The 15,680-nt window shown below is 44.5% G+C and overlaps 1 protein-coding gene across 2 annotated transcripts in view; it reads right to left on the bottom strand.

Moving 5' to 3' along the window:
- LOC125454713 (programmed cell death protein 4) overlaps window positions 1-15,680 on the bottom strand; it is a 61,037-nt gene that overhangs the window by 33,423 nt on the left and 11,934 nt on the right. For both annotated transcript variants that reach the window (XM_048535806.2, XM_048535816.2), the window contains exons 2-5: window positions 15,236-15,508; window positions 9,483-9,580; window positions 4,825-4,938; window positions 503-724 (exon numbers count right to left, since the gene is read on the bottom strand). In XM_048535806.2, coding sequence (XP_048391763.1) covers window positions 503-724; window positions 4,825-4,938; window positions 9,483-9,580; window positions 15,236-15,508 — 707 coding nt within the window. The remainder of the gene's footprint in view (window positions 1-502; window positions 725-4,824; window positions 4,939-9,482; window positions 9,581-15,235; window positions 15,509-15,680) is intronic.

The following is a 15,680-nucleotide window of genomic DNA, read 5'->3' as shown; positions in this document are numbered from 1 at the left end:
GTAAGTATCGTACTGGAACAGCTAAAATTTGCAATGGACATCTGGCAGAACAAATATCTCTCCTTATTTCCTGAAACTGCAGGTATTTGCAGGAGCTTTCTCACGACAGTCTGAATACCATCTGACAGTGTCGGATCCTGAATGTCAGGGTGAGAGAAACCCCACAAAGAGGTCATCAAAATTCAGATACTGTTCAGTCCATGATTCTGTAGTTTGGCTAGCTGATTTTCTTTCCAATTCCTGCAGCAATAACACATTCATTTACCTTGGTTTTTAGCGCTGAAACGTTAACCTGTCACTTTCTCGCACATGTTGACTCAAGGTGCACATTTCCATTAATTTCTGTCCTTATTTCCTAGGGACACAATGCTAGTTGGAGTATATGGTGTGAGTAAAAGATTGCACACAGGATCTCAAGCAAAGAAACATGCCCCATAATCCCAGATACAAACTAGGACTGTCTAAGTAGCTGATTTCTACCAGCAAATGCTTGCACTTTTACCTGCGGAGCTTCAGGTGTATCAAGAATAAGATCAGGCAGATCCTTCAACATCCTATCAAAGGCCTTGGCAACATCATCAGCTGTAAGGACTTTCCCCAGGAGGTCAGAGAGAAGCCGGGATGTCAGCTCCCGGTGACTTGCCTTGCCTTCTAATGCAAGCGAGACCGCAAGAGAAGGAACTTCATGCTTTCTCTTGCCCAGGTTCAGTTCCTGCAGCAGTGCCTAAAAACAGAATCACAGAATGGTTATAGCAAGAGCACTCAACTAATTCCACTGCCTGGCCATTGTGTAGCTCCTCTCTTCATATAATTATCTAAAATTCCTTTTGAAAGTCTGAATTCAATCAGCCACACTCTCAGGGAGTGTACTCCAGATTCTTACTATTTGCTGCCTAAATAGAGTTTCCCTCACACTGACTTTCATTCTTTTGCTGTGCAACATAAAAATGGTGTCCTCTAGTTCTCAAAGTTCACCAAGGGTTAACAGATTCTCATTTACTTTACCCAAGTCCCTAACGACACCACTATCAAATCCTGTTAATTTCTCTTCTCCAAGCAAGAAAAGCAGTAGTTCTAATAACTCTCACCTTGCCATCCTGCTACATACCTTCCACCAACCTGATAAACAGTCACCGCTACTTTCACATTTCCTCAGTCACCCTCCAACCTCCTACTCATCCTGCCAATGTCCATTTTCATCTGGAGGCTCTAACTTCGCTGAGTGCCAAATAGCAGGCTTCTATCAAATGTTCAATGTACATCAATCTCAGTGCCTTCACTTATGTTAGCTCATCAAGAAGCCCTACAAAGTTAAATATGGTTTCGCCTTAACAAATCTATGCTGGCTGTCAAGCAATAAATGATCCACATCAGTTTAAGTGAATGTTAATTTGGTTCAGGGTTATACTTTCTAAAAGCTTTCATACTACACAGGTAAAATTAACTAGACTGTAGCTGCCGGATTTATCCTTACACTTCTTTGTGCAAGGGTGTAATATTCATAATTCTCCAGTTGCTACTCCCAAGCATATTTAGTTCTTTAGATTTCTAGCCAAACTTCTCACAGCATCCTTGGGTGCCGTTGATCTAGTTCTCATGACTTAATTTCCTGTGTAGTATCAAGTTCTCAGATTCTCCTAGGAGTAACCAGAAGGCAAAGTACAGGGCTAATGGTAAGATTCATAGTAGTGTAGATGAGCAGAGAGATCTTGGTGTCCATGTACACAGATCCTTGAAAGTTGCCACCCAGGTTGACAGGGCTGTTAAGGCGGCATACAGTGTTTTAGCTTTTATTAATAGAGGGATCGAGTTCTGGAACCAAGAGGTTATGCTGCAGCTGTACAAAACTCTGTTGCGGCCGCACTTGGAGTATTGCGTACAGTTCTGGTCACCGCATAAGGAGGATGTGGAAGCTTTGGAAAGGGTGCAAAGGAGATTTACTAGGATGTTGCCTGGTATGGAGGGAAGGTCTTACGAGGAAAGGCTGAGGGACTTGAGGCTGTTTTCGTTCGAGAGAAGAAGGTTGAGAGGTGACTTAATTGAAACATATAAAATAATCAGAGGGTTCGATAGGTTGGATAGGGAGAGCCTTTTTTCTAGGATGGTGACGGCGAGCACGAGGGGGCATAGCTTTAAGTTGAGGGGTGAAAAATATAGGACAGATGTCAGAGGTAGTTTCTTTACTCAGAGAGTGGTAAGGGAATGGAACGCTTTGCCTGCAACGGTAGTAGATTCGCCAACTTTAGGTACATTTAAGTCGTCATTGGATAAGCATATGGACGTACATGGAATATTGTAGGTTAGATGGGCTTGAGATCAGTATGACAGGTCGGCAAACATCGAGGGCCGAAGGGCCTGTACTGTGCTGTAATGTTCTATGTTTTAGTACCTCAACTACACACAAAGTGACTTCAGTTTTTTCCTCAATTAAGGGTGTAATATTCGTAATTCTCCAGTTGCTACTCCCAAGCATATTTAGTTCTTCATATCTCAGTCATGCCCTCTGCCTCACTGCTCAAATCACTTTTTGGTTCCTAACTAGCCCCACTTTTACCATTTATATTTAAGATTCCCTGTTGTTATGTTAGCCGTCAACCTCTTTTTATACTTCTCTGCCCATTTCCTTTCTCGTTTTCCCTCAACTTTATAAATCAGCTCCCACTTTGACATATTATACATGACCTTTCCCTGGTTATCGTACTCACTACCCCTTGTAATGGAGGTGTACTCCCACACGACACCAGAACTCTCTCACCTTTAAAAAGGAAAAGCAGATCGCCCCCCAACAAATGTGCCTACCAATCTTCAATTCCAATTTTCCTGGTCTAGATACATTCACATCCCATTGAAATTGGCTCTCTGCCAATTAGTCCTTTTTTACCGCAGACTGCTTATTCTTTATCATAGTGATCATAAATAAAGATGTTTAGAGTTACTGTCTCCTAAAGGCTGCTTGGTACTTAACTCACTTGACCCACTGCACTCCTCGAACCAGGCCCAATACGGTTTCCTTTCTTGAGCTTGAAAATTCTCCTCTCCTTAACACTTGGAAGTTTCCCATTATCTCTACCAGATAGTTAGTGCACCTTTGAGATTACTTTACAAATATGTTCTCTTGCACTTTACCTACACCAGTTGGTCACCAATACAATTCCACACTGAATTTACTGTACATCAGGTAATATACAAGAAAATACAATTCAGCATTTCAACTGTAGGTCTTAGGTCTAGCCAAATGAATTTATCTGTGCTCCTTCTGGGACATTGCTTCTCTCCAATACTAATATTCTCCTTAAGCTTTTCAGCCATTATCTTTATTTGCTTCATGTTATATTCAGGAATGTTTAGCATCCAATCCTGCACTTTATTTAAGCCAAGCCTCTGTTACAGTCACATCATATTCCCACTTGGATATCCAATCTTCGACCTTGTATACCACAGAACAAACATTTAAAAATGGTCTTCTCTGGGGATTAATCATAATGAAATCCAGCAGCAATCTGTACTGTTTCAGCGATTTCAATGTAGCAAATACTGTTAAGCACTGCCTAAACACAGGAAACATTTTAAAAACTGTTACAGGACCATGTGGCAAGACTAAGAGGGAAATAATATTTTAGAAGTGCTTAAACGGAGAGAAAAGTGATTCAGAATCTGGGAAAAAGGAAAATCAGGTTCCTGCTCTTGCCGTCTAGTGCGTTGGGAGCCAAGGGTATCAACTCAGAACTGACAGCTGGCTTCCCTCAACACGACTACTGCTCCTTCTCTACCCCTGCCCCTCCACATTGTATCGGAACTCTTGACAAGTACTACCCATCGCACTGTTTCCAACAGCCAAACTTACTCTTTAACTGAGTAACAGTTTATGACACTCCTGAAAACCTACCTCTTTGACCAAGCTTTTGACCTAATATCTCCACAAGTGGCTCGGTGTCATACTTTGTTTATAATGCTCCTGTGAAGCGCCTTGGAATATTCCATTATGTTAAGTTGTTACATAAATATAAGGAGGAGTGGTTGAGCAGTAACCTAAAAATCAAACAAGGACAATGTATGATTTTAAAAACAGGAATGGTATGATGTCTGCACCTCCCATTCCCAAGCCTTCTCTTGACCACAAGTTCTGTACACCAGCAGAGAAGATATTTTTCCCCATTCTCTGCCAAGGAGTTTGACAGGGAGGGTTCTCAAAGGGCAGAGGGAGTGCATCAGCTTTCACAGTGACAGGTTTTACAGCATCCCTGTAGCTGTGCTGTTGATTGCTGACATGGCTGTTCAGCTTCTGTGATGAGGAGGACCTGTGACAACTACCTGGTGCTAATTATCTGCTACCCAACATTATCCAGGCATGCAAAATTGTCTGCTCTAGATTAACTGACAATCAGGAAAGTAGAATGCAGGAATGGAACAGCCCTACTTTAAACATTATGACCTGCTTGCACTTAAACTACTAACCTGAAGAGAATCTGAAAATCTACGACAGCAAGGTGTCACAAACCTCCCTTTCAGACCAGAACAAAATTGATCAGGTGAGTACAGGAAAAGCTGTTTTCAGGTTCAGCAGATGGGAAATTGAGCAGAGGGGATTCTAGCATTGCTTAATCCAAAGTGAGACAGCACTCTCAGCTTGAAGAAGTATCCAAGTGATTGAAGGAGGATATTTAAAAACTGGCACGGAAGGTAGAGTCGTAAGGGTGGGGTGAGTTGAGGGGAATGTCAGGAATAGGGCAAAGGAAGATACTACTCAGCAAAGATAATGGATAACACACTTAAGACGCCAAAGATAAGGTGTGGATGAGGAACATAGAGAATTCATGTACATACCGCCACTTCACGCCCATCTCCATGCTCAAAGTACTCCTTTACAATTGGAGTCACGGTCTTCTGCAGTGCATTTTCATCCAGTTCTGGGACCATTGTCCCGTACACTGTTTTGCCCTAGCAACAGAGCAGACAGACAAATTCGTCATCATATGTTAAACACCTCAACATCATCACCTTATTCTACAGGTTCTCCACAATGATGGAGTGAGAAAAGACAAAAAAACCTGCCAATCTTCAGCATCTAACTGCCTGATCTAAGGCTGGTGACGGTGACTAAATTCTCTGGTGACTTCAACACACTTCCATTGTTTCAGTTTCTAGATGGAAAACTCTGCCCCAAGATCAAAAGCTTAGTACTCCAGCTTTCCAGCACAAAACAAATCCCTGCAAAATAGCAAAAGCCCCTGAACGTCTTCAATATGGTTCACTACGTCAGGGAAGGAAAACTGCTATCCTTACCTGGTCTGGTCCAAATGGGACTCCAGAATTAAAGCAAAATGACTTAATTGCCTTCTGAAATGATCTAGTAAACCATTCAGTTATAAGAAGAGCCACTATGAAATCTGAAAAGACATCACAAGACAACATTCAATAGATGGGGACACAGTATGTAGTCTGGAGAGGGATTTTAATATAGGATGCACAGTGACAAGGCAAGTTGCATACAAGAACGGCTCGGTCATAGAAGACACAAGATAGTTGTAGAGGGGTACTTTTCTGAATGGAGGTGTAAGTCCAGAGGTCTCTAAAGTGGCAAGACAAGTGGATTTGGTGGTAATGAAGGCGTATGGCGTGCTTGCCTTCACTGGGCAGTGAGTATAAAAAGGTTGGAAAATCACATTGAGGCTGTATAAAACTTTAGTGAGGCTACATTTGAAGTATTGTGTGCAGTTCTGGTGCCACAGTACAGGCAGGATGTAGAGGCTTTTGAGAAGGTTACTGAGATGTTGCCTGGATTACAGTGCATAACTGTAAGGACAGGTTGGACAAACTTGGACCGTTTTTGCTAGAGCATCAGAGGCTGAGGGGCAATCTGGTAGATGGTTATTGAATTACGAGAGACATGGACAGGATGGATAGTCAGAGTCTTTAATGCAGGGTGGAAATGCCTACACTATAGGGCATAGGTTTAAGTTGAAAGGGGAAAAGTTTAAAGGAGACATGAGGAAATTTTTTTTTAAATGTGCAAAAGGTGGTAGGTGCCTAGAACACACTAGCAGGGGAGGTGGTAGATGCAGATATGATTGCAAAGTGTAAGAGGCATTTAAGCAGACATGAATAGGCAGGGAGTAGAAGGGTACAGATGGTTTTATTTTAGAAAGGCATTATGGTTGGCACAGATGCGGTGAGCTGAATGGTCGAATTCCACTCCTATACCTCATGGTCTTATAGTCACCTCAAGATGTACGACTCGGGAATGGATGGACATGCATTCAATGCCAAAAGTCTACCTAAAGAAGGGGCGAGTGAACACAGCAGTCCTTGTGGAGACAAAGCCTTCACAAACTGGAGTCTCAAGACCCAGCTTATCTGCCATTTTACCACTGGCGATCCATCATGACTCAATGAAGTGTGTAGGAGGGCATGCCAGGTTCATTAACAGCACCAAAAAATGAGACGTCAAGCTGGTGAAGCTATGACACAGGACTAGTTACATGACAAAATATAAAGCAGTGTGCAACTGACAGGGCTATTCAATTCTACAGAAAACAGACCTGATTTAAACTCTGTAGTCCTCCCACATCCAGCTGTGAATGATGATAAACAATTAAAGAACTGTCCTCCAGAACAGGATGCACTGCAGAAATTCAAAGATCTTCAGACAGCACCTTCCAAACCCAGAATCAGAAGTGAAGAAGGTCACCAGATCTGAAATGTTAACTCGGATTTTTTCTTCATAGATGCTGCCAGACCTGCTGAGCTTTTCCAGCAACTTCGGTCTTTGAACAGATTGGATCTGTTTTCACTGGAACATAGGAGGTTGACAGGCAATCTGACTGAAGTCTTTAAGATTGTCAATGGCATAGATAGAGTGGAAACTACGAGACTTTTTCCCAGGGGAAGGGTCAATTACTAGGGACAGCAGGTTCAAGGTGCAGAGATGGACTGCTAAGTGCCTAGAACGTGCTGTCAGAGGAGGTGGTGAAAGCAGACACAAGAGCAGCATTCACGAAGCACCTGGACAAATATACGAACACAAAGGGAATAACTGGAGTAGAGCAGGCTCGAAGCCTGGAGCAGCTGAGGGCCGGAGCAGAGTGGGCTGAAAGCCTAGAGTGGCACGGAGTGGCTGGGAGCTGGAACAGAGGGCTGGATGCCTGTAGCCTGGAGGCGGTTGTCGGACTGCGGTCTGGCACAGGCGATCAGCAGTTGGCAAAGCTGGTCTGATCTACTGTGGAAGACCCTGCCCTGAGCTACTATAATGTTTATCTGTTATTTGTTTAACTGACTGTAATGTTTATCCTTGTAACTATGTCTTATTTCTAAGTTACTCTACAAATTACCGTAAAGTAACAAAATCTTTCTTTAGAGATAATGGGAACTGCAGATGCTGGAGATTCCAAGACAACAAAATGTGAGGCTGGATGAACACAGCAGGCCAAGCAGCATCTCAGGAGCACAAAAGCTGACGTTTCGGGCCTAGACCCTCTGATGAAGGGTCTAGGCCCGAAACGTCAGCTTTTGTGCTCCTGAGATGCTGCTTGGCCTGTTGTGTTCATCCAGCCTCACAAAATCTTTCTTTAACTCTTTTTGTATCTAAGATTTGAACCTAGGTATTTTGTACCTAAGATGTTACCGTGAGATGTGACGTTGTAAACTTTTCATTGCACTCCTGTACTTCAGTACACATGATAATAAAGGATATTCTATTCTGCTTTACAAATCATGCAAGCGAAGACAGTTTTAGTATGGAAGGGCAAAATGCGTCCGCACAGGCTTGGAGGGCCAAAAGGCCTGTTCCTGTGCTCTAGAACATGCCACAACCCTAGCCCAGCTGTTCCAGTACAGCTATATCACAGGCATTTACCCAACCATGTAGAAAGTTACCGAGGCATGTCCTGCACACACAAAGAGTAGGATAAATCCACCGTGACCAATTACTGCTGCAATCTACTCTTGATAAAAGTAGGGGAAGACTGTGTCAAACAGTTCTTTGAGCAACATTTACTCAATAACAGCCTGCTGATTGATGCTCAGTTTGATTTCTGTACGGCCAGAGAGCCCCTAACCTCATGAGCAGAATTCTTTACTGATTGCAGTCATACCTCAAACTAAGGAAGATGGTCGTTGGATCTCAGTCACCTTCGTCCCAGGATATCACTGCAGGAGTTTCTCAGGGTAGTCTGGGTCTACACATCTTCAGCTGCTTCAATAACCTTCCCTTCATTTAGAAGTCACAAGTGGAGATGTTCCCTGACAATTAAGTAGTGTTCAATACCATTTGCAACTCCCCAGATGCCAAAGCAGTCTCACCCACATAGCGCAAGACCCACACAATTTCAGACTAGAGGTGGTATGTAGCAAGTAATATTTGCATCATATAACTGCTGGGCAATGACCATCTCCCCTTGTCATTACTATCGCTGAACATTCCACAATCACAGAAATGTGAAAATCAGGAACAGGAGAAGATTATTTGGCCTATCAAGCCTGCATTCAACAGAACATGACTGACCTTTGATTTCAATGCCATTTTCTTCACACCACTTCAGGTCTTAAATATCTGGGAGATCATTTGACCTTTGTGTTGAACAGACTCGATGATTGAACATCCAGGACAGAAAATTCCAAAGATTCACCCCCAATGTGAGTGAAGAAATTCCTTATCTCAGTCCTAAGTGATCTACCCTTATTTTGTTCACTTATTTTAGAATCACCCCAGCCAGGGGAAGATATCCTTCCAACTTCTACCCTGTCATGCTCTGTGAGCATTTGACACATTCCAATAAGGAAGCCAGTCATTCTTATAAACTCTAGACTCAACATCATACTGGATGCCACTGACCAGAAAGTGAACGGGACCAGCCATATATGTACAGTGGCTACAAGAGCAGCTCAGAAGCTAGGATTTTTGTGGAAGAAACTCAGCTCCCAATACACCAGCAGCAAAACAAATACCAGAGGTGCAACAGAATACTCTCCACTAACCAGACTGATGTAGCTACAACTCATGTAGCTTGACATCATAAGGACAAAGCAGCCACCATTTAGAACATTCGCTCTCTGACAAGACACAGTGGCAGCAGTGTGCACCATTAACACGCACTGTAGCGACTCACCCACAGGTTCTTTGAACCTTCCACCCTGTAACTTCTTCCACCTGTTACACCAACTCACCTACATGCTCCTCTCTAATCCACACACACCATCCTGACTTGGAACAGGATCACTCTGTTACTGGGTTAAAACCCAGAACACCCATCCTAACAGCACTATGGATGGCCCACAGCCCAGGGACTGCAGTGGCTTCAGGTAACAGCTCAGCACCACCTTCTCCTACTAGTTCAGTCAGCAATACCTACATCCTGTGAAAGAACACTAAAATTGGTGGCAGGCCCTAAACCATCTCATCCCAAAGTGTGCTGTAACCCTAAATAGTTATGTCCATTGTTTGCCTTGCACCGAGTCATGTTTTGGATCCACGACAACATACCCACCTGGGCAGCATCATCATAGTTGGGATCACGAGCATCAGGTTCTTCATAATCATAAATAACTCCAGCTGCACCCCATACACCCTTCCCGCCAGCTCCACCTGGAATAAACAGAGTGGTTATACCCACAAATCAAACAATCATGCTCTGCTTATTCTGTAATTTCAAAATCCTCATTCAAAAGGCTGTGAATTATAAAATATAGAACTCCTACTGTGAGAAAATAGGCCATTTGGTCCAACAAGTCCACACTGACACTCCAAACAGCATCCCACCTATTCCTGTAACCCTGCATTTCCCATGGTTAATCCATTTAATTTACACATCCCTGAACACCACGGGCAATTTAGCATGGCCAATCCACCTAACACGCACATCTTTGGACTGTGGGAGGAAACCAGAGCACCTGGAGGAAATGCACATAGACACGGGGAGAATGTGTAAACTCTACACAGACAGTCGTCCCGACGACGGAATTGAAGCCGGGTCCCTGGAGCTGTGAGGCAGCAGTGCTAACCACTGAGCCACTGTGCCACTTGTCAGTTGTATTTTTTATTCACTCATGGAACATGGGCATTGCTGACTGACTGGCATTTATTGCTCGCCCCTAGTTGCCCTCGAGAAGGTGGTGGTGAGCTGCCTTCTTGAACCAACTCAGTTCTTGAATTGTAAGTTGAACCACAATGCACCCGGTAAGGTAAGTCTAGGATTCTGACCCAGCAACAGTGAAGGAACAGTGATGTAGTTTCAAGATTGTACAAAATGCGGAGGAATGAAATTGTGGGAGATATAGCAGTGTGGATCGGAAATTGGCTTGCTGAAAGAAGACAGAGGGTGGTAGTTGATGGGAAATGTTCACCCTGGAGACCAATTACTAGCGGAGTACCGCAAGGGTCAGTGTTGGGTCCACTGCTGTTTGTCATTTTTATAAATGACCTGGATGAGGGCATAGAAGGATGGGTGAGTAAATTTGCAGACGACACTAAGGTCGGTGGAGTTGTGGATAGTGACGAAGAATGCTGTAGGTTGCAGAGAGACATAGATAAGCTGCAGAGCTGGGCTGAGAGGTGGCAAATGGAGTTTAATGCAGACAAGTGTGAGGTGATGCACTTTGGTAGGAGTAACCAGAAGGCAAAGTACTGGGCTAATGGTAAGATTCTTGGTAGTGTAGATGAGCAGAGAGATCTTGGTGTCCATGTACACAGATCCTTGAAAGTTGCCACCCAGGTTGACAGGGCTGTTAAGAAGGCATACAGTGTTTTAGCTTTTATTAATAGAGGGATCGAGTTCCGGAACCAAGAGGTTATGCTGCAGCTGTACAAAACTCTGGTGCGGCTGCACTTGGAGTATTACGTAAAGTTCTAGTCACATTATAAGAAGGATGTGGAAACTTTGGAAAGGGTGCAGAGGAGATTTACTAGGATGTTGCCTGGTATGGAGGGAAGGTCTTACGAGGAAAGGCTGAGGGATTGAGGCTGTTTTCATTAGAGAGAAGAAGGTTGAGAGGTGACTTAATTGAGACATATAAAATAATCAGAGGGTTAGATAGGGAGAGCCTTTTTCCTAGGATGGTGATGGCGAGTTGAGGGGGCATAGCTTTAAATTGAGGGGTGAAAGATATAGGACAGATGTCAGAGGTGGTTTCTTTACTCAAGAGTAGAAAGGGAATGGAACGCTTTGCCTGCAACGGTAGTGGATTCGCCAACTTTAGGTACATTTAAGTCGTCATTGGATAAGCATATGGACGTACATGGAATAGTGTAGGTCAGATGGGCTTGAGATCGGTACGACAGGTCGGCACAACATCGAGGGCCGAAGGGCCTGTACTGTGCTGTAATGTTCTATGTTCTAAGATAGGATGGTGAGAGGCATGAACCTGAAGGTGGTGGTGTCCCATATATCTGATGCCATGTCCTTCTAGATGGCAGTATTTGAGAGTTTGGAAGGTGCTATAGAACATAGAACAGTACAGCACAGAACAGGCCCTTCAGCCCACAATGTTGTATCTGAGGATCTTTGGCGAATTTCTGCAGTGCATCTTGCAACACACTGCGCTTACTGAGCATTGGAGAGAGTAGATGTTTGTAGATGTGGCGCCGATCAAAGAAGCTAATTTGTGCTAGGTAGTGTCAAACTTCTAGAGTTTTGTGAGAGCTGCACCTATCCAGTCAAGTGGGGAACATTGCATCAGACTCCTGACTTCTGCCTTGTAGATAGCTGGCAGGCTTTAAAGGCGGCTCAGTGGTTAGCACTGCTGCCTCACAGTGCCAGGGACCCAGGTTCAATTCCAGCCTCAGGTGACTGTCTATGTGGAATCTGCATGTTCTTCCCATGTCCGTGTGGGTTTCCTCTGGGGTCATCTGTTTTCCTCCCACAGTCCAAAGAGGTGCAGATTAGTTGGAGTGGCCATGCTAAATTGCCCATAGTATCCAGGAATGTGTGTGCTAGGAGGGCTAGCCATGGCAAATACAGGTTTACAGGGATAGAGTACGGAACGTGGGTCTGGGTGGGATACTCAGAGGGTCAGTGCAGCCTTGATGGGCCAAAAGGCCTGCTTCCATACTTCAGCAGTATTCCCAGCCTCTGGCATGCTCTTGTAGCCACTGTGTTCAGATGGTAAATCCAGCTGAGTTTCTGGTCAATTGTACTCCCAGGGATGTGGACAGTTGAGGGACAGTGGTTACACTGTCCCTTATTGGAGATGGTCAGTGCTTGGCATTTGTGCGTTGCTAATGTTACTGGCAGGCACAAGTCAAGATATCAAGACAGATCAAGTGATTTTTGCTGTGAATAAGTATTAAAAAAGTCGAGATCAACTATCATCTAATTGGCAAGTACAACGGATTCAGAGGACTGAATGGCCTCCTGTGTCCATCTCTTACAATCAGAAACCACATCACACTTATAGTTAGAGCAAAGACAACTCACCCGTTGCACCTCGATGTTTTCTCCCTATTTAATTTTTGAGCCATTGTGGCTTTTACCACTTTGCTTCCCTGTCAGAGTACATTCAGGAACACATAAATAGGGATCATTACCGAGAGGGAATACCTGAAGGAAAACAAATACTCCTACAAAAAGCAGGAAGCAAACAGAAAACAAACGATCGTACAATTTTACCAGAGGTACCAAAGGTGAATTTTCCTTCATCATCCTTCTCAAAGTTATCTGCAGTCATAACAGTCATAGAATCCATATAACCCATCAAGCCTGCAAATCCCTGGGCACTATGAGGAATTTAGCATGGCCAATCCACCTAACCTGCACATCTTTCGATTGTGGGAAGAATCCAGAGCACCTGGAGAAAACCCACACATGCTTGGGGAGAATGTGAAAACTCCACACAGTCATCCGAGGGTGGGATCGAGCACGTCCCTGATGATTTGACATGGTGACCATCCACCTATCTCCATCATCTTTCCATTGGTATCCAACCGTGGGAAAGCTGCACAGAAATTCCTGTCACCTGCTGTGGTCACTTCACCCGACAAAAAACAGTACTTCAAAAGCTTATGAATTCAAATGAACCTGTTGGCCAATAACCTGATGATGTGTGACTTCTGTCTTTGTCCACCATAGTCCAATACCAGCACGAACACATCACCTGCGGCACCAACCACACATGGAGTACTTAGAACATAGAACAGTACAGTCCCTTCAGCCCACGATGTTGTGCCGACCTATTATCCTACTCTAAGATCAGTCTATTCTACATACCCTACGTTTTACTATCCTCCATGTGCCTATCCAAGGGTCGCATAAATGTCTCTAAAGTATCTGACTCCACTACCACAGCCGGCAGTGCATTCCACACGCCCACCACTCTCAGTGTGAAGAGCCCACCTCTGATATCTCCCCTATACATTCCTCAGATCACCGTAAAATTATGCTCCTTCATAATAGTCACTTCCGTCACGGGAAAGTCTCCGGCTACCCACCCTGTCTATGCCTCTCATCACCTCGTACACCTCTGTCAAGTCACCTCTCATCCTTCTTCAATCAAATGAGAAAAGCTCTAACTCCCTCAACCTGTCCTCATAAGACTCACCCTCCAGTCCAGCTAGCATCCTGGTAAATCTCCTCTGCACCCTCTTTGAAGCTTCTGCATCCTTCCTATAATTAGGCAACCAGAACTGAGCTCAATATTCCAAGGTTTTAATGGAGCTGCAACATACCCTCCCAGCTCTCAATTCTCCTGCCAATGAAAGCCGTAACACCATACGCCTTAACAACTTTTATCCATTCGGGCGGCAACTACTGTGTGCAGTTTTTGCCATAGAAGAGTGCAATGAAGGTTCACCAGGCTGATGGTAGGGATGGCAGGATTGTCCTTCGAGGATAGAGTACTTTGACTCAAGTTCAGAAGGATACAAAGGAACTGAGTAAAATGTACAAACGTCTAACAGGACTGGACAGACCAGATGCTAGAAGGATGGTTTTCCTTGTTGGGGACACAAGGGGACAACCTGACCAATCCTTCTGTCATCCTCACCATTGTCTTCCCAGCAATTTTTGTGTCATCTGCAAACTTGGCAATAGTACATTCATTTTCTTCATCCAAATCATGAATATTGTAGTGTCCTTTAAATGAAAATGCTCCCATTATCCCAACTCTGTCGTGTATTCGCCAATTCACTGTCCATGGTAATAAACTACCCCAGCAGACTTTCATCTTATTCAAGATAATAAAATGTGAGAGATAATGGGAACTGCAGATGCTGGAGATTCCAAGATAATAAAATGTGAGGCTGGATGAACACAACAGGCCAAGCAGCATCTCAGGAGCACAAAAGCTGACGTTTCGGGCCTAGACCCTTCATCAGAGAGGGGGATGGGGAGAGGGAACTGGAATAAATAGGGAGAGAGGGGGAGGCGGACCGAAGATGGAGAGTAAAGAAGATAGGTGGAGAGAGTGTAGGTGGGGAGGTAGGGAGGGGATAGGTCAGTCCTGGGAAGACGGACAGGTCAAGGAGGTGGGATGAGGTTAGTAGGTAGCGGGGGGTGCGGCTTGGGGTGGGAGGAAGGGATGGGTGAGAGGGAGAACCGGTTAGGGAGGCAGAGACAGGTTGGACTGGTTTTGGGATGCAGTGGGTGGGGGGGATGAGCTGGGCTGGTTGTGTGGTGCAGTGGGGGGAGGGGACGAACTGGGCTGGTTGTGGGATGCAGTGGGGGAAGGGGAGATTTTGAAGCTGGTGAAGTCCACATTGATACCATTGGGCTGCAGGGTTCCCAGGCGGAATATGAGTTGCTGTTCCTGCAACCTTCGGGTGGCATCATTGTGGCAGTGCAGGAGGCCCATGATGGACATGTCATCTAGAGAATGGGAGGGGGAGTGGAAATGGTTTGCGACTGGGAGGTGCAGTTGTATTTTGCGAACTGAGCGGAGGTGTTCTGCATGCGAACTGAGCGGAGGTGTTCTGCACATTTATTATAATAAAATGTGAGGCTGGATGAACACAGCAGGCCCAGCAGCATCTCAGGAGCACAAAAGCTGACGTTTCGGGCCTAGACCCTTCATCATCTTATTCAGTGGCCTTATGTGCAATAACATACCAAATGCCTTTTGGAGATCAAAATACAGTTCAAATGCTAGTGCCCTTTATCTATCCTGATCACACATGGTGGAAAATAGGATGGCAGTCTGAGCAGAATTGGAATTAACGTGTTAGAAGAACTCAAATCTTGTTGCCCACATTTTTTGTGGGAATCGTTTTGACACAGATTGAGACCTCACACAGTAACTCATCATGATTTACCTTTCTTTGGAAGTCCTCGTCCTTTTCCAGACCGAGATTTCCGGTCATTGAGCTTTCCTTTGGGGCTGTTTGGGTCCGTGCCTGGCTCACCACCTTCTGACACTGACTCCCGTGTGGAGTCTCGTGACGAATTGCGCCTCAACCGCCGCTTAGCTTTTGCCTTGATGCGCGCTTCATGCAGCACCTTTTCCTGAAGTGTCCCATTCCCGTTCACCTCACCATCGTTCAACTCTTCATCGTCATCAATGCCCTCAGGATTTAACAGATTCAAATCTGAAGTGAAAGAAAATTTCAAAAGGTACAGAGTTTCTATTTAAAAAAAAATCAATTCTCCATTGTTCAAAAAATATTTAGCTCCCAAAGGTCAGTTGGCTATATACCAGCTATTCCTCCCTCACATGGCCACAATTTGTGTTAATTTGGGCACTGTGTTTTGTTTTAATTA

The sequence above is a fragment of the Stegostoma tigrinum genome, chromosome 1 (assembly GCF_030684315.1).
Source record: "Stegostoma tigrinum isolate sSteTig4 chromosome 1, sSteTig4.hap1, whole genome shotgun sequence".
NCBI lineage: Eukaryota > Metazoa > Chordata > Chondrichthyes > Orectolobiformes > Stegostomatidae > Stegostoma > Stegostoma tigrinum.
Note: the sequence above shows the minus strand (reverse complement) of the source record. Positions and strands in the feature narration are given on the sequence as shown.